Here is a 19,657-nt window from a genome sequence, read left to right as displayed (position 1 = left end):
AGTGTAGATTTGGCCAAGTAACTGGAAAGTGGTCATTTGTGTTTTGGAAGGAGATACAGTGTAGTGTTTAGAGCCTGGGCACTGGATTCCAGAGGAACTGGATGTGAATCTAGTTCTTCGCTTGATATCCTAGGTCACTTTCTTTTCAGCAGTGCTGGTGATGGTAGCAGCTTTATTGAGATAAACTCACATACCATAAACATCCTCCATTTAAAATGTACACTTTATTGGTTTTTAGTCTATTCAGAGTTGTATAACCGTAACCATGATCAATTTTAGAGCATTTTCATCAGCTCAGAAGGAAACCCTGTGCCCTTCTGCTGTCACTCTGAATTTCCCATTCCCCTGAAGCAGCCACTGCTCTACTTCCTGTCTCTGTATGAGCCCATTCTGAATGGAAGGAAAAATGGAATCATACGGTGTGTCCCCTTTTGTGAGTGGCTCCTTTCACTAGGTATAAGGCTTTTATCCATCTGTAGCCTGTATCAATGCTTGACCCCTTTTCCTGACTGAATAACGTTTCACTGCATGGCTGTGTCATATTTCATATATCCATTCATCATTTGGTGGACATTTGGGTTGTTTTAACCTTTTTTTTTTTTTTTTAAGATTTTAATTATTTTAGAAAATGCACTTGAGAGAGCAGGAATGTGGGGCAGGGGGAGAGGGACAGACAAGGAGAGAATCTCGAGCAGACTCCTTGCTGAGTGCAGAGCCCACCATGGACCTTGATCTCATGACCCTCAGGTCATGACTGGAGCTGAAACCAGCTGAGCCAGGCGGTCCCCCTCTTGAACAGTTTTTCGTGTGGATTTGTGTTTTCATTTTTCTTGGGTACATATCTAGGAAGATATATGCTGGATTACATGGTAACTCCATGTCTACCTTTTGGGGGCATTGCTAGACTGTTTATTTTTGTTTTTCTTTCTTTAAAGATTTATTTATTTTAGAGAGAGAGCGCCTATGAGCTGGGGTGGGGGGAGGGACAAAAGAAGAGGGACAGAAGCAGACTCTGTGCTGAGTGTGGAGCCTACTGTGGGCCTCAGTCTCAAGACCCTAAGACCATGACCTGAGCTGAAATCACGAGTCACTCAACTGACCGAGCCACCCAGGCGCCCCTGGACTGTTTTTTCAAGGTGGTCGTACCATGTTGATTAAAGCCATCTTGGTCAATGTGTAGTGGTATCTCATTGTGGTTTTGTATTTCGCTGATGGCTGATGATTTTGAGAATCTTTTAGGTGCTACTTGGCCATTTTTGTATCTTTTATAAATATGTCCATTCAAGATGATCTTATTGAATTGTAAGAATTCCTTATATGTTCTAGATATATTTCCCTTATCAGGATATATCGTTTGCAGGTCACATGCCAGGAGGCCCTCACTGTAGACTAGGTTTAGTCTAATCAACATAACTTCAGTGTTGTTACAGGTTTTTTTTTTGAACTGGTGGCCACTGCCTGCAAAAGCCTTATTTGAAAATTTTTGTTCAAACATGGTCATTGTTAGTCTCTTAATTGGTATTCACATTTTCTTAGGTGACAGTAAGAACATTTAGAACTTGGAATATTCTCTTAGTGTCAGGAAATCTTGACCTTGAATGTTTTCTCCCAACCAGGAAGGATTTTTCTTCTCTGGAGAAGGAGAACTAGCATTAAAAGACAGGCAGCACTGGCGTATTTATTAAGTGAAGTTCAAGTCAGCAGCTATGGCGAGCCCTCTGTGCACTTGGCATAGAAAACTGGAAAAGGAGGAGACAGCTAACAGAGCAGCTGCTAGGTGGACTGAGTACTTAACCATTGTTAGGAAGTACAACAGGAAAAGTGGAATGAATTAGTCCCGTAATTCAGCTAACATTCGCGTTATGAGCAGGCTCATCTGCCACGTACCAGACACCCTTTCTCTGTTCTCCTCTAGCTGTAATTTCTAGAATGTGAGGAGTCTTCTTTTATCTGAGATAACCCCGAATCGCAAAAGCAGAGACACTCCTGTCTAAAGTTGGATTTGGAATTGAATGGTAATTCCATTCATTAGCGTCCCATTTACAAATGACAATATCTTAGCCCATGTAGCATAGGAAAACTGTCTTGGGTCACACTGTTCCTTCCATCTGAAGAACCTGTATGATAATCAGCCCGCAGTTTGAGCTGTTTTGTGAAACAGACATGAATACCTAAATTCGTGGCTTTGTTGAGAGGATTACTCTTGAATCCTGCCTCTCCTCACACTCCACCATGGCGAAGTACTCTCATCCCTCCAGCCAGATCGTTCCAGTGTGGACAAGAGAGAAGTTAACATGGCGACCTCGGACACTACAATGTTTGTTACCATGTATCTGACGGAGACAAGTTTCCTAAAATAGCATTTCTTGTGCTTTGCGCTGATTTTCTATTGAATTCTGTTTCATTTTTAGCAAAATGTAGGTCACAGTGGTCTCATTTCACACTCCAGTAATGGTCCACAGCCTGCAGTTAGAAAACCATGCTGTGCTGTGCGCCATGCTCGCTTGCCCCCAGATCTGCACGGGTCCGTCTCTCCAGGCAGGCAGGGGCGTGCTGCCCCGCGTTCACAGAATGATCAGTACTGCGCCCCTAACACTTGCTACACAAACAGCAATTAGCAAACAATTAAAGTGTTTCTTCCCTATAAATTTTATAGTAAGCTAAAAGAGGAAAGGCACAGTGTTGACCTAACCACCAAGTCCCGGTGACTCACATCTAGTAAGCTCTTCAAAAACTGTAGCTGTTGCTGTTAATAACGGAAGTTTCATCTAATTTCTATGGTACTTTGCCCTGCCCATTTTCCAGGAAAATGAGCATGCGTGTTATCTGAACCTCAGATGTCTCATCACCTTCCTTGACCTGTTCTCTTCAGTTGAACGAGTATGGGCTCACATGTCCTGTGTGACCCAGCCCCTCTGGCTTTCTCTTGTGCCCATGTGCAGTTAGCCCATTTGTATGGCACAGAGCCTGCATTCACTCAGTTCATGTGCCTGCTGTCTGCACAGACTCTGCTAAGAAAGATGATGTTAGGTATCTGGCCTCATGAAGGCTGGTCTCCTGGTCTGGCAAGGCCAGTGGATGGATCTGTGGACGGCGAGGAGGGACGCTGTGTGCATGACTTTGGGGGAGGGGAGCGGTGACGCTCCTGCAGCAGCGTGTCCTCCCCCTGCCCCCGCTCCCAACCGCGGGAGATGCCCTGAAGCTCCTTGGCACCTGGTTTAATTATTTAATTGACACAGATGGTTGGATTGATCGAAGTCCAGCCTGGTTGCAGGGGAGCAGGGAGGTGGGAGGAGATAAATGGGAGAGAAGACATGCAGTAAAAAGTGGGTGTAGGGCCTGCATGGAGCAGAGATGCTGGAAACAGAACAGAGCTGGTGAAGCGGATATGACATTGAACCTCTCCACTGTGTTCCTGGACAAGGAAGAAGTGTCGAGGTGGTCTGCCTCCATGGTGTCTTTGAGGGCGTAAGCTTGTCTTTCCAGGCAGCATTTTGTCTGATGTAGGCCCCAGTGTAGATCGGTGCTGGGGACTTACCTTCAGCCACCTGGCAACGTCAGGTGACCACAGAGGCCTGACAAGACCTCAGTGTCAGGAGCGCTGCAGAAGTGACACCCACTTACCCCAGGGTCGTGTCTCACCCTCCGTGACTGCAGCAAATCACAGGGCTGGGGTTAGAGTGACACTCTTCAAGCCTTATAAGATTTAATTTTGTTCCTTTTTATTTTATTTTTTTTTTTTTTAAGTTGAAACAAGGAAACACTTAGTATATTTTTTGCTATTAGGAAGAAAAGAAGGTTTTAGGTTTCCAACTCTTAGAACAATTGTTCTTACAGGATGGCCTTTCTGCCTTCCTTGTGAACACGGTGATTCGTTCAAGATACAAACCAGTTTTGCATCTTTGGTTGATCTTTTTAATTGCTGTGGATCAGGGTATTTTTAAAGTTCACAGGGAGTGTGGCCCTGCCGGTTTTATTATAGTTCCATTCTGCTGCCCGCTGCCCTTTCAGGGTCTGGCCATGAGGACCCTGCTGCAATGGCTCTGGGTGTCCCTGCCAGCTTCTGTGTGCCATTTTGCCCCAAAGAAAGACGCTGTGACTGGAGGGTTCACTTCCATTAAGGACATGAAATTTAGTGACCACTGCATGCTTTGAAACTTGATTTCAAATGCTAATATCAAGTTCCGGATCTTGGGAGTTTTTAATTAAATATTTGTATTAGAAAAACGATCCATTGCTTTTTCAAGAAAACTTGGAAAACACAGAAGTACAGATATGGAAAAAAAATTACCTATAGTCCACCACCCCCAAACAACTGCTATTCATATTTTAATCTTTCCCTCTTTTCCTCTTTCTTCTTACCTCTAAAACACACACACACACACACACACACACACACACACACAACCAAGAAACAACAGGGTATTATAATTTGCTGTCTGCTTTAATTTGTTTTAAATAAAGCATCGTAACCTGTGCCTGCACGTGTAGGCAAGCTGCATCGGGGCACAGCCAGAATAATAATCAGGATAATTCCTGAAGTCCGCCTGTGGCAATTTGATTGTAGCAAATCCTTGAGGATGTTGAGGTCACTTGAGAAGCTTGGGTACAAGCATTTTACCAACTGCTTATTTGGGACAGATAGGAAAACACCTCAGAGCAGAGCTGAAACTCGAGCTGGATCTTGTGCCTGGGAAGGAGGCAAGCTAAGGGCAATCCTCAGCGCTCCAAGCAAGCTTTAGTGTTCTTTTGGCAGATTTGTTTTGTAATCCGTAAGCTGTCGGGATGTCATAAAGCAGATGAGAGAGGTCCCTACTCCAGACCTGGGAAAGTATACTTTGAGCTCCATCTGGGACACAGATAAGTCAGTCTGTCTAGAGGATGTGGGGGAAACAGTCTCTCAGAATTCCTTCGCTAGATCTCATTTCAATTAAATAGAAAAACTCACTTTCTTCCATCTTAACATTTGCTGTGTGGAAAGGTTGGTACACAGTGGCAGGGGGAAAATTCAAAATGTGTTCCCTGTATAACAAGAGAGACACCTCATCACATCCCAACAGGGTGTGTTTCTGGTCATGCCCTGGAGGTAAAGACTTTGCCTGTTAAACTGAAGGCCATTGGGTATGCCACAGTAAGGGCAGTAAAATCCAGAGACACTGTACTCAGACTTTGTGATTTTTGAAATGCATGAAATCTGTTTGTTTATGACCAGAACAGTAATTTAGTTGATGACTTAAGAAAGGGCATTCTTCTTAGCTCAGTGTGCATGGCTAAGAATGAATGGCTAAGTAAATCCAACATCTCTGTGCAAGGCATTGGGATGGAGGCAGTAACGATTCATCACAGAAACTTCCATTTTGGAGAAAGCATATCGAGAAAAGTTTTCCTCGTGTTATTTTCTTAAGCTCATTTTAGGTAATGGACTGGTGATAGCCACTGATGTGATACCGTATTTCTAACATGGCTTTGAGGGGACCTCTTTCCCATGGACTTCTCCACAGCACTCTCGATGTAGCAAAAGGATGTACACCCAGTTCCACTGATGGTACTCAAATGGTAAAAGTCCCCTCAAATTGGGAACCCATATATGCAGGTTTATATGCTTTTATGCCGATGTTAAGTGATGAACACTTGAGTCCAGAAACCATAGAAATCTGAGTAATTAATGTGTTTTTTTTTTTTTTTTTTTCATAAAAGACCATCGTTTCTCAACATGACTGAACAAAACTAAAATTTATTGAACTGGTAAATAAGGAAATAATGTCATTTTCACGTGTTAATATTGACGGGATATTAATGTTGTCCTGAAGTTATGTTCATTTCAAAGAACAAATCTAATTTTTATAGGAAGACGGTCTTTGAGAAAAAATATTTGGAAACTGTGGTAAAGAAGGTTGACTCTGGGTTATCTGGAAAATTCTCAGAATATTTCAAATAGCTAACATTTTATCCTCTGAGAGTTTATTGACTTATTCAGGATTTTGTATATGTAAATTAACATCCTAAATTAATGGATGTACTGTTAAATTGTATTGGAAATGTCAGCTTTTTTATTTTTAAAAGATTTTATTTATTTGACACAGACCAACAGAGAGAGAGGGAACACAAGCAGGGGGAATGGCACAGGGAGAAAAGCAGGCTCCCCGCTGAGCAAGGGAGCCCAATGCGGGGCTCAATCCCAGGACCCTTAACCAACTAAGCTACCCAGGCACCCCAGAAATTGTCAGTTTTTAAGATTAGATGTCTTTAAATATTTTGTTACAAAAATAATAAATGTTCATTACAAAATTGAGTGCAGGCAGGAAAAGGCAGGAAGAGAAATTAGCACCCGTATTCCTTCCTTTCACTGCAGAGCCAACCCTAATGATCTTGCTATATAGTTCTTTTATGGGTTTTTTTTTTTAATCTTTTTTCCTTTTTTCCCCGTCTATCAGTATATTTCTTATGTACACAGATGAGTTTTTTTCACCTAAATTGTTGACTTTCTGGACTCAAAGGGGAGCCTCCTTCCTCTCCTTTCCTCTCGCTCTTCACTGACTCTGCCGGCTCCTTCTGTGCTTGGTGTTGCCCGGGCAGTGATGATGACCTAGAACTTGGTTTTAATTTTGAAACCAGCTGCAGCTTGGTTAATCAGATAGGTACCTCAGGGGCTCTGTGGCCTGTGAACACCCATCTTAACTCATCTGTGATAAAAATTGGCTGTTGAATTTCTTAAAAAACAACAACAACAACAAATCCACCTTGTTTTAGAAGGCAGAGGTCAAATGTCTTCCAGCCTAGGAGGGGAATTGTTAGGGCTGAGCAAAATTCCACTGACTGCCTGGATAGACACTGGCAGAAGCATCCACTTTTGACCAGCTCTGTGTCTGCTGCTTTAATTGGTGAGTACGGCTTTGCTGTGGAACAAGGACCGTGGTACCTTGTACTCTGCTCTTTTCATGTCCGTTGCTCATCATCTGTTTTCAGACACCCCGCGCCCCCCCTCCATGAATCCTGTTCTTTCCCATGGATATGGAAAACCTTGATATATTCCCAAAGTAGGCTGGAAGGAGGTTAAGATCTTTATTGGCTCTACTTTTGTAGTAAAAACAAAAATTATCTTCTTCCATTTGGGCTTCTGCAACAACAAAGACTGGCTGATAAACAACAGAAATTTGTTTCTCATTTCTCATGGCTTTGGAGGTTGGAATTCTAAGATCCCAGCGCACGATGGCGTCGTGGAGTTCTGATGAGGACTGTCTTCCAGGTTGCACACTGCCGACTTCTCCTTGTGTCCTCATGAGGCAAGCTGTAAGGTCTCTCATGACTCTTAGAAAGGACACAAGTCCCATCACCATGGGGGCCCCCGACCTCATGACATCAGCTAAACCTAAGTACCTCCCAAAGGTCCCACCTCTATATAGCATCACACTGGGGGTTAGGGCTTCAACATAGGAATTTTGGGGGGACACATTCAACCATTGCGAAAACGTTCATTTTTCTGTCTGTAATTTAGTCATTTTTAAAATACGGTGCTTTTACTTTCCCAGGTATTCTGTATCTCCAGGTTAACCACTTTGAAATCTAATAGTGTTACATAACAAATTGATAGGAAATTGGGCTAAACTATTGATAGCCTTTAGATACTACCTGACCTGGAAGGTTTTGGGGGATTGTCATGTTAATCCCCAGCACCTACTTGTTTTCTTGGAATTTCTCTCTCGGGAAGAAAAAAATCTAGCCAACTTAGAGTTTGGTTAATGTGGGTGTTAGAAGACTCTGATTTCTTTTTTAAACAACGGGTCCTGTTCTTACATCATCACCATCTAAGTGCCCTCTCCTGTGTGTTGTAACAAACTTTGTGTCTTTGTTCTGTTTTTATGGCAGCTCTTATTTCATGGGCTTTTCCCTCTCTTTTATTATCTTGCCTTCAAAATTTGTTTTTTAAGCCAGAGGTTTGGGGTTCAGAATATATTCTCCAATAGAAGTGGGACATCTGGGTGGGTCAGTCACTTAAATGTCCAGCTTTTGATTTTGCTCAGGTCATGATGTCAGGGTCCTGGGATTGAGCCCTGCAACGGGCTCTGCACTCAGTTGGGGAGTCTGCGTGAAGATTCTGTCTCTCTCTCTCCCTCTGCCTCTTTGTAAACCATCTCCTCCCCTCAGCTCACAAACACTCTCAAATAAAACTTTTGAGAGCCACCTGGGTGGCTCAGTGGGTTAAGCCTCTGCCTTCGGCTCTGATCATGGTCTCAGGGTCCTGGGATCGAGCCCCTCATCGGGCTCTCTGTTCAGCAGGGGGTCTGCTCCCCCCACCCCCCACCTCTGCTTGCCTCTCTGCCTACTTGGGATCTCTCTGTCAAATGAATAAATAAAATCTTTTTAAAAAAATTAAAAAACGTAAATCCTTGGGGGAAAAAATGTGCATGTGATACATGATTCCCATGATAATGTGGTTAGAGTAAAAGTTTTCAATGTAGATTGAAAAAAAATTCATTAAGACGTTCCAAATTCTGTAGTTGAGCACAGTGGTGAGGCTGAAGTTCTCACCAGGTTTTTTGGCCAACCATTTCTTTCCCACACCTCTACCCCCACCCCCAGTGTCCCAGTTCTCTTTAAATGGGAAAACGCTACAGGGAGAAAGAAGTGTGGTGGTGCTGGGAGCCATCTCTCAGCCACTCCCCACCTTTGGCTTTTTTGATGTTAGGTTAGTATCTGCCCAGTGAGAAGATGGAGCTAGGAGAGGCTGTTGAAGTCACATGAACCAGCTAGACTTTTATGCACTTAAGTTTATCTACTGAAGTTTCTGTATTTATTTTGGGAACATAATAAGAACTCCTGGTCTGATGTTAATTAACTTGCAATGGGAAGGAGAGCTACTGAAGAGAAAAAAAGAATTTGGCAGTCCATTGAGCTGATTTAATTATAAAGCAGGCTTTTAAATGAATATTACACAAGTCAGTGATGATACCCATTGGGCTGGGCGCTCGCAGGATAAGCAGTCAGAAGGGACTTGGGTTCGGAGTGCCTATGTCGCTCGGTTGAGTGTCCAACTCGAGCCCCAAGTTGGGCTCTGCAGTCAGTGTGGCATCCACTTGTTCCTCTCCCCCGTCCCGCCCCTCCACCTGCTGGCGCATGCATTTCCACGCTGTGTTTTCATTTGACCATGCGATGTGACTTTGGCTTATTCACTGATAATAAGGTCTGCTTTGGTTGCTTTAAAAGACTGCAATTTATACATAGTGCTGGTCTCATCTTACTGTATATGCAGGGATTTTTTTTTCTCTAAGACTAATTTATTTATCTTAGAGAAGAAGAAAGCAGGGGGTGTGGCAGATAGAGAGGGAGACAAGCAGACTCCCTGCCAAGCAGGGAGCTCAATGCAGGGCTTGATCCAAGGACCCTGAAATCATGACCTGAGTGGAAATCAAGAGACGGCCGCTTAACTGACTGAGCCACCCAGATGGCCCTGTACATTTGATCAGTGAGGAGCTTGCCTCTGTGACCTGCTAAGGCAGTCTTTGTAGCTGTGCAATCAAAAATAATTTGTTGACTCGGTGATTGAAAAGGTGAGTTGCTATTCTAAGAGACAGTATAGGGGCAGTACCATAACCTTTCTTTCCTTAAAAAAAAAAAAAAAAAAAAAAATTGTTAAAATTATTTAATATCTCAAACAGGTAGAGAATTACAAAAAATGATATAACACATTCCCTCTGCACATTGCTGTGAAATGGATCATTGCACTTTTTATCCTTCCTGCCAGCCCTCTTTTTCTTCATAGCTCTTTCACACTCCACCAAAATATAAAATCCTATTTCATTTACTCTCTTGACCCCACTAAAATATAACTGTCATGAAGGCCGAAAATTCTGACTTTGATCCCCTGATACACCCTTATTAGCCAGTGACTGGCATCATTCATAGTATTTTCATATTGCCCAGTATTGATGGAGTAAATGAATTTTCCCATGAATTTTCTTTTCATGAAGTAGAATGCATTTTGGGGCTTCCTTGCTGCTGCATACTTTCCCCCAAATCAGACTTCTCTTCCCTACCTCCTCAGAGGTAACTGGCATTGTGCAGCCATTAATCAGTATAAAGAATTGTCTTGAGGTGTTGAGCTCTTTATATAAATGGTAATATAACCTTTCTGGTTTAGCCCTGAGCTACATGCAGCACTGGGGTCGGGGGACAAACCCGGAGAAGTCCTGGTAACAGTAGTAAGCTGAGCTCTCTCAATGCTCTCTGAGGAAGACTTTACCTGTGTCCCTGTGCCTTGAATGAATGCTGAAACAAGCGGTGTGACTCGTGTACCAGATAGCAGAGAATGAACCTGTCTCGGTTCTCTCAACTAAAGGTTAAGAACGAGATGCACTTGATGTGACTATGCCAGGAAATTGGCCATTTCTTTGCAGTTTTTTCCAAGTAAGGGGGTCCTCATGGTCCAAACAAACAAAAAAAAAATCTCATTAACAAAAGTTTAAATGGCTTACTATTCTCAGTAAAACTTTTTTCCTTCCTTTAGTTGAGACGAGAGAAGATTGACCTTGAAAATACTTTGGAACAAGAACAAGAAGCGCTAGTTAATCGTCTCTGGAAAAGGATGGACAAACTTGAAGCTGAAAAGCGGTTTGTTTAGTCTTGCTGTTCAGTGTGGGGCATGTGCACGGCGAGAGCGCTGCTCTGGGTGTGGTTGATGGAGAGAAAGGGGAGTTTTAATTCCTTGGGTGATGCACATTGTTTTAACTTGCCAAACCAAAAAAAAGTTGAAAGCCTCCTGAACTCTTCTCATGTTGCATCTTTCTATTTCTTTTTCTATTTCTATTTCTTTCTGTTTCTCTCTTCTAGTCCCAAATTTCCTTTCCTTTGGGACAAAGTGTATGAAGACATTAGTCAAGGTGCTAATGGTTCCTCTTTAAATTGTTCAGGAAAGATCGTTGCAATTTCAGCGTCTTACCTTATTGAACTGGCTTCCCCCGTTTTTTCAAGTGCTTCGGTTGTGGATGGTGTACGGCTAGTTATTACACATCTCTAGAATGTATTTCAACAGGAAGGCTGAGATTTTAATAGGAAAATTATTATCTATTGGCGTGAAGACTTACTGTAAATACTTGCACATTGTTAAGGTTAGGAATTGTTGTGCTAAATGTGTGTACATGGTGTGACATGTCCTTCAACAGCAGACGTTTCTTGGACCCCTTCGTGTCCTGATTTTTCAGTGGTGCATCCATTGGGTGATGGAGCAGGACTTGAAGAATGGCAGGGTGTTCTGTATGTGGGATGTGTGTGGGGGTGTAGAAAGGGAGTTTTAAAAATGTTCTTAATCTACTTCACTAGGATCTTTTGTTTGCTAACCAGAGTCCTTTTTGCCTTAAGTATTTGGTTTGGATGAGCATCCGTAAGCTATTTTGAGTTCATCTCTAAATTTGCAAAATACAGTCCTATCACAGGCTTTAAGAAAAGTGAAAATCAGAGCTGTATCTCTAGGGAAATATTCAAGCTGTTGTTGAATTGGGTGTGTTTTGCATTATTGTAGCGGTGCTAATAAATTGAATTATGAAAGAGTATTTAATACAGTAAATGCAGGACCATTACAATGTTTAACATGCCAGTTTTCTCAACAAGGGCAGGCCTGAAGGTAATTCACAATTTGCAGTTGGGCAAACTTAAAGGTAAAAGTTAAAAGCCAAATCAAACCAAGAGCCTAGCAGCTTATGAAAGGGGAGCCTAGAGGTCTATTGCCAGTCTCTCTTCCTTTACAGAACACAGTTGGAGGTTTTATATGTGTAAGTGCCAAAGTATTGTGTTAAACAATATGATGTATCATTTGGTCAGTGAAAAGCTGTTGAATATTCACATTCCTTGTGCCTCAAACTAGTGGTAATTGCTAGAGAAGGTGGGACCACCAATTATTAACCCAATGATTGTGGCTTGGTTTTGTTCTTTACCTTTTCACTTGTGCTCTGAATAGAAGCAAAGGGCCTTCAGCCCAGTTTGCCCCACTCCTAGGAATTTTTTAGGAGGGAATTTTAGAAGTGGAGTCTGTGTGGTGTCTCCTTCCAAGGGAACCCTAGTACGGAGTTCAGAAGCATTTACCAGAAAGCGTTGAGAGTGAAATTTCTTTAGTATCTCTGTTCCCACAAACCGATGTGATGCATTGAGTCAGCAGATAATTTGAGTGCCTACTGAATGCCAGGCATAATAATCAGAAACAAATGCTGACGACTTTTTCACTAATGCTTAATTACCGGCGAGCATTTAAAAGAAAAAAAGGAGGGTGGATCCTTCAGCTCTGCCCTTTGACCTTGACCTGGATACTAGGTAAGGGAGACCCAAAGTGGGTATAAAACGGGCAGAGCCTGAGTCTGTCAACCCTGTGAATTCTGATGACTCACAGGAGCTTGCCGTGAAAACAAACCCTCCAGCTAGTATGTTTTGTCTTTTAAGGGAAACTGTTTTTCATTGTTGGAATTTTTCTTTTCACGGAAGAATCCTGCAGGAGAAATTAGACCAGCCGGTCTCTGCTCCCCCGTCGCCTAGAGACATCTCCATGGAGATAGACTCTCCAGAAAACATGATGCGCCACATCAGGTTTTTAAAGAATGAAGTGGAAAGGCTGAAGAAGCAGCTGAGAGCCGCTCAGTTACAGCGTACGTAGCCCCTGGTTTCTCTCCCCGGTCTTCTGTGTGCACAGGCAACCCAGTTACCAAGCACAGGCTTTTACCAGTATTGACCGTTGGATTTGCATGGGTCAGATCCATCCTGTAGTCCGTTACCAATACATGCATATAGAAACCTTTCTGTCCTGGAATGGATTATTTTTGAAAATATTGCAGTAGGACAGGCAAATAGTCTCAAGTACTTCTAGAAAATCAAATAATTGTGGGAGGGTCCAGAATCGGGGTATTATTTTTATGCTTCTCCCTGTGTTCACAAATGTACTTTCAGGGAACAAAGGCAGAGACCAGAGCATGTATCATCCTTACTAAATTTTAGTGTCAGCTAACATTTTCGCATTTGAAGAATAAATGCTTTAAAAATGTATCCTTACGGGGGCACCTGGGTGGCTCAGTGGGTTAAGCCTCTGCCTTCGGCTCAGGTCATGATCCCAGGGTTCTAGGATCGAGCCCCGCATCGGGCTCTCTGCTCAGCAGGGAGCCTGCTTCCTCCTCTCTCTCTGCCTGCCTCTCTGCCTACTTGTGATCTCTGTCAGATAAATAAAGAAAAAATCTTAAAAAAAAAAAAAATGTATCCTTACGGATTGGGAAAATGTCCAGTTGTTGAGTTGGAAATCAGGGGAACTAGATTTCTGAACACTTGATGAGGTCACTGTGCATTTGCTTGGGTTTTCCCCATTTCCTTGTGCAGGCTGCTCAGAGGCGTTTGAACGGACAGTGCCAAGCTGGGTGCGCAGGGGAGGAGGGGCTCTCCCTCTCGCCCCTGACCCCAGCCGCCCATGTCTCGTGGTTAGACACTTTTTTATCTTTTCTTCCAGATACATGTATGTGTCTGGATAAACTTACTTTATACTAAAAGCAGCACAGCGAGCACACTCTTTTGTATTTATCTATTTTTCCTTACTGTATCTTGCAAGTTTTTCCTTGCCAATACATGTAGAGAGCTCTCTGATTCCCTTTCTAAAAGGCTGGTTCGTATTTGGTTCTGGGGATACACCACTGCCTTCTTACCTACACAGCTTCACTTTCCATAGTGTCAGCCCAGTCGGGAGGCAGGTGACCCTCCTGCCTTACGCTCAGAAGAGCAGTAGAAGCCTGATGATGTGTCCCAATGCCTGTGTCATTCCCCTCACTTCATCTCCTCACATAGGCATCGTGTCATGTCACATCATCACGAGGAGGGCAAATACAGCCAGGCAGGATGTTTTGAGAGTGTTGGGGAGGAAGACCTTTCTCTGCCCTTCAAGGTTCTTCTAGCTGGACTACGAATCGAATTGAAATGAGACAGATTAACAGGAGAAAATCAAATCTAATAGCATATGTACGGGGACTCCACACAGATGTGGAAATTCCAAGGACAGTCAGGCACTGGGAAGCTAACCTGAGCTAAAGAGAGGGGTGGTGTGCTGACAGTACAAAGGGAGACAGACCCTTAGCAGGAAGGTGAGAGGAAATGCTTAGAAAACAAAGGTTGCCCTATTATGTGGTTAAGTTTTGTAGATAAAGAAGAATCTGTAGTGGTAATTCTCTTCCTGATAAAGGCAGGCAGTTGGGGAGCAATAAAGAGCTTTTCCTGAATCTGATGGGTGTGGATTGCTTTACCTCAAAATACTGTTCCTGCCAAAGTGGCCCATCGTGGAGTGGCCTGCCCTGGGTCCCCCACAAGAGAGACTGGGACCACTTCATATAACATATAGTATCCTATATTGTTAAAATTGTTCTAGTTTATTATTACTTTGTTAACCTCTTCCTGTGCCCGATTTAAAAAATTAAACTTTGTCATAGTGTGTATATTTAGGAAAATACATAGTATCTTCAGGGTTTGGGGTCATCCTTAGTTTTGGGCACCCACTGGGAGTCTTAGAAGGCATCGCCCATGATGCTATATGTCCTGTGTCAACGGGCCCTTTCTGGTTGTCATGCTGCAACCACAGTGAACATCTGTGTCCCCACATTTGACACCCGAGCAAGAACACTGAAGGGATAAACTCTAGAAGTGGAATTACAGAGTCCAGTGACTATGCATTTAAATTTTCGGTGATAGTTACCTTTCTGTTTCCTTCTCTAAAGTTCATTGCAAGTTCTAGTCCGGTAGTGGATCTGGGTTGGTGACTCAGGATCATCCTTGGAACCTGTAAGAAATGGTGTTCATTTCCTCTTGTTGCCATAATAAATGACCACAGCCTTAGTTGCTTAAGGCAGTTCTGAAGGTCTGCGGTCTAGAATAGGTCTCGGTGGCCTAAAATCAAGGTGTCAGCAGGTCTGGTTTCTTGTAAAAGGCCCTAAGGGAGACTCTGTTTCCTTGCTTTTTCCAGCATTCAGAGGCTGCCTGCGTGTTGTGGCTCAGAGCCCCTTCCCTGCCTGAGCAGCATTCCTGCCTGCACCCATGGCACCTTTTCAGTCTGACCCCCTGCCTCCTTTTACGAAACGCTGGCCTGACGTTTGTCCAGCCAGATAATCCAGGATAAGTTCCCATCTCAGGATCCTTAACTTAATCCTATCTGCAAAGTCCCTTTTGCCGCCTAAAGTGACATCGTCATGGACCTCAGGAATTAGGATGTGGACATCTTTGGGGGTCTGTTATTCTGTCTAACCTCATAGTTTCTGGGCTCATGCTAGTAGAAACCAGCCCTCCATCTTTTTTTAATACAAGGAATTCTGATGTGTACCCTTGAGTTGAGAACCATGATAATACATTTTATGAAAACGAATCAGCGAGTTCTCAAATAATAGATATGTTAGGGTATTTTTTGAGTTTTTGGTTTGCCGGACAGACAGAGGTCTTTTTGTGCCACCGGCTTACATTTTTCTTTCTTGTGCCCCAGACAAAACCTTTAGAAGAAATTGAGGAAGAATTTTTCATTCCCTTTACTTTGTTCCTGTGGCAATATCTGGTATTTGAAGAGCCTGCCGATGCGGACAGAGGCATCCATAAGTGCCATTTTGATTTTGTGAAGGCAGAGAAGGCTAAATGTAAGGAGGGACACGTGGCAACGGGCTGGCTCACAGCTGGTCTGGATTGGTTTAGAGGATGAGTTAGTGACCGAGGTCAGGTAGCCTGCCTCCCTGGGCTGCTGCTGGGTTCTTGGCTCCTCACCCTCCAGGTCTGCTGTGTCAGAACTTGGACTTGTCTCCCTGTGGGTCTCAGCTCGGGATGAACATAAGAATCCCTTGGGGACTGTTCAGTACAGTGGTGGAGAGGCTTCGCCCACAGGGTTCTGATCTGTTTGTGGAGCGGCCTGGGCACCAGCATTTTCTAACCATAAAGTTGAAAGGGGATATAAAATGTACAGGCCACCTTTGGATCATAGGAGACCCAGCTGTTTGGAGTCTGTGAAGTCATCCTCTGTTGATGTCATCTTTGAGTGTTGCAAGATGGCTAAAGATGGTGGAAGCATCAGCTGTGGCCCCTAAGTCTTAGGGAGCTCTGTGTGAGAAAAGGTGACAGACAGGGTGACTCAATGGAGTAAATCCAGTCTTGAAGTCAGGTGTGGTGATGTGCCAGCAGAGGGCACCCAAGGCATACCATGGTGTCAGCATCTGAGGCTGGCCTGTGCCACCCAGAGGTGATGGGCCTGGTGCCTTCTCTGTCCTCTGGCTTCTGGGTTAATTGCCCAGGTGCCAGGAAAGTCCCCCAGCCATCACTCCTGCTGACTGATGGTCTTGTGTATAGATTATTGCTTAAGGATCCCCCTGCTGATATCCCCAGATGCTGAAGGGTTGCATCTGAAAGACAAAGACAGTGTTTCCTCTTAAATGATTATTCTTGAAGCCTCATAAATCCTCAGTTCTCTGAAACTTTCCTATTTATGGAAAAGAAAGGCAGCTTGCTCCAACAGCCACCCCTCTTATTCTAGAAACAGTAATACTCCAAGGACCCAATCTAGTGCTTCCTGTTGAGCTAGTGAAAAAATTCTGCCGGCTTGCATATTTGGGATGAAATAATTTAAATCGTTTATATTAAACGTGTACTTTGTAAATATTTTCCCAGCTTGCCTTCAATTAAAGAGATTTTTGCATCTGGATTAGACAGCAGGGTTTCTGGTTATATTGAAAACAACTGAGGGATTTAGTGTTTAGTGCACATAATAGTGTTTAATAACTTAGTGTTTTTGGCATTTTTATTTGAATTTCTAAAGTAAGGATATTCAAGAGCTTTTATAGTTTCTGTAATGATGCTGTCTTGGAAATCATGGAATTCCTACCATCAAAAGTCATTATTTGCTAAAACACCAGACCTTCATAGAGGTGCTTAAAACTGAAACTAATTGGATAGATTTAGGAGTCGAAGTAGGGTCAATTTGTGGGAAAGAAATGATTAGTGTGGAACTCTCACTCCTCCTTCCTTGAAAGAATTTGGAGTGGGCTAATAATACGGAGCAGTAACCTGTGGGGCTCTCTTAAACATGATTGTGACCGCTCTTGGGTTCGTAGCTATTTTTCACAAAAGAGAAGTAGATGGAGAGTTTACTTTTCCCAAGTTCATTGGCTGAGAGGAGGGAAAAGGAAGGAAGCAAGATGATGGGCTGATACTGAATTGTATATCGATATTATTTTGGTGACTTCACATATTCTGTCAGAGGTGGGGACAGGTTTTACCATTCACTGGAATGGTGCTGGCAGGTACCCCACAATCCGGCACAGAGTCCCCTCAGGAGGGCAGGGCTGGTGAAAGCTCCAGGGAACTTGGCACAAGGAGATTCTAGAACCTTATGAAGATGGCAGCCCCAAATTTCAGATTCCTGTAGAGTCAAAACAAGGGGCTCCGCCACTTCCAGTGTCTCATGCTGGGACGAATCAGCTCTGGGCTAGGAAACCAGTATTGTTGCTGTGTCCTTATCACACAGGGTGGTGCCTGAGGAACCTCAGAGAGGCTGGGCCTGGGTCAGGAAAACAGTCTCACAGACACACCAGAAATTCCACCTGACATACTCACCTCCAGTTGTTTACTGTGTCTGTTCCTATTTTCATAAACAGAATTCTGACTTACCAAGTGGGTTCTAGTGCAGCGGTCTTTCCCGGCGTGCTGGCGGGTGTGATGGGCTCCCTCTGTGTCTGGAGCTGAGGAGCAGCAGAGCTGGTGCCTCCCTGAGGGGAACCCAGGGCTGAGCTGGTTGCCCTGGCTGGGCCCCCGCCCCTGTGGGCTCCAGCAGCGGGGAAGGCTCCCGGTGCTGCCACTCCACCATTTCCTCTTCCCCAGGCTTCACTGTAGAAGGCACCCAAGTGGGCGTGAAAATACCTAACCTCCCAGTGCCATGGCACTTCTTACATTTCTTGTACATGCAGCTTGTTGGGGAACTGGGGTCCGTGGGGGTGATCTATAAGTCCAGATCCCCTTCATGTGGGAGAGGGAGCGCGATTCTTTGCGGCACGGGAACCTGACCGCAGTGTTCTTAGCTCAGGTGTGAGTGTGACCGCACGGAACACGGCTGAATGGAGAATTCTGGCCTTACAGATTCTGAGAAAATGGCCCAGTACCTGGAGGAGGAGCGCCACATGCGGGAGGAGAATCTGCGGCTGCAGAGGAAGCTGCAGCGGGAGATGGAGCGGAGGGAAGCCCTGTGCCGGCAGCTCTCCGAGAGCGAGTCCAGCCTGGAAATGGACGACGAAAGGTGCGCGCGCGTCTTCCCTGCCTCGTGAGGAAGCCAGACCAAACCAGGCTCCAGGGGGTCTCCCTTCACATCCGGTCAGATGTGGAAGGAGGCGGCCCCCACGCTTCTGCGTGGTGGTGACAGACAGCCGCGCGTGACAGCCGGGGCTGAGCCTGGGGAAAGGGAGGAGGGGACCGTTTTCCTGAAACACAAAAAGACCGAGAACTTGCCTTTCCAAAATTACGTGGTCGAGAGAGAAATGGGGGTTACGTATAGAGAGACAGAGTTTGCCTAGTTGCTGGGTTTGTCTCCTCCTGCCCTGTGTTTGTTTAAAGGACGGGAGCATCTTACGCCCGGATGTGGATGAGCAGGCTTCTGCGGCCTGAGGTAACGCACTGTGCCTGGGTGGAAGGATCAGCAGGAGGCAGGTGGGGGTTGCTGAAAGGAGAGGCCTTGCCTTAACAACTTGGAAACTTCTGGGCCTTGTTGGAGCTACTTTAAAAAACCAAAACCAGTGCGTCCCCTGTCTCTGCTCAAGAGTCTGTGTCAAGCCCTCTCATTGTCCCACTGAGAAATGGGCTGAAGTAAGAGGGTCATCTGTGGTTGACTAGAGGAAATGGCCCCAGCATTTGTCCCATCCACAGTCTTTCCCCCCCACCCCCAACTCCCACAGACCCCTTGTACTTGGGACTGAGGCGATTGTTAGAATCAGCAGCAAATCCAACTTGAAAAAACTAAAATTATTCAATCATCAGAGAAATCCAGCATTTGGGAAATTGGGCTTTCTCTGAACCAGATCATTTCTGCAGGGAAATTCTGTGTTCTGGATCAGGGTTGCCTTAGCCTTATGTGTTGGTGTCAGAGTGAGGGGTAAGACCGAGCCTCCTTGAGCGTTCCCTTCAACAGGACTGGGCAGTCAGATGAGAGCAGAGTCTGCAGATGACCATGATGAATCATCTTGACTTGTCGACACCAAAACACATCAAAATCATTTCCTTTCTCTTTCCATGGATAGCTCTAGAGAGTTATTAATAAACTTTTGATCAACTTGCTATATAGATAGTGGTATTATCATTTTAAGAAAAACCTGAGATTTTCTATAATGAAGGTCTGTATTTTTATAATAAAAAACTTATAAAAACAGAATAATGGGTTATATTTAAAATATCTGTGTGTGTCCTCATTTGGAAAGATGATTCTTTCTCAAAAGTTTATATCATAAAACTGTTATCCTGACCTTGAATTTCACTGATTTCTTTCTGACATGTTCCCTTCTCTCTGAAATCCTTGGCCTCTGACAGTCATTTGACTAAAAACATAAGCTTGAATACCAGATAACTATTTTATTAACTACCTTAAGACACGGAGTGGACCAGTTATTAACAGTACACAATGCCCTGTACTTGGTTT

The 19,657-nt window shown here is 44.1% G+C and overlaps 1 protein-coding gene across 1 annotated transcript in view; it reads left to right on the top strand.

The window, feature by feature from the left end:
- CCDC6 (coiled-coil domain containing 6) overlaps positions 1–19,657 on the top strand; it is a 105,285-nt gene that overhangs the window by 70,690 nt on the left and 14,938 nt on the right. The window contains exons 4-6 of the mRNA XM_059397459.1: positions 10,505–10,608; positions 12,469–12,629; positions 18,112–18,268. Of these exons, the coding sequence (XP_059253442.1) occupies positions 10,505–10,608; positions 12,469–12,629; positions 18,112–18,268 (422 nt within the window). The remainder of the gene's footprint in view (positions 1–10,504; positions 10,609–12,468; positions 12,630–18,111; positions 18,269–19,657) is intronic.

Source organism: Mustela nigripes, chromosome 4, assembly GCF_022355385.1.
Source record: "Mustela nigripes isolate SB6536 chromosome 4, MUSNIG.SB6536, whole genome shotgun sequence".
Lineage (NCBI taxonomy): Eukaryota > Metazoa > Chordata > Mammalia > Carnivora > Mustelidae > Mustela > Mustela nigripes.
The sequence above is the reverse complement of the archived record's forward strand: the minus strand, read 5'-3'. Positions and strand labels throughout refer to the sequence as shown.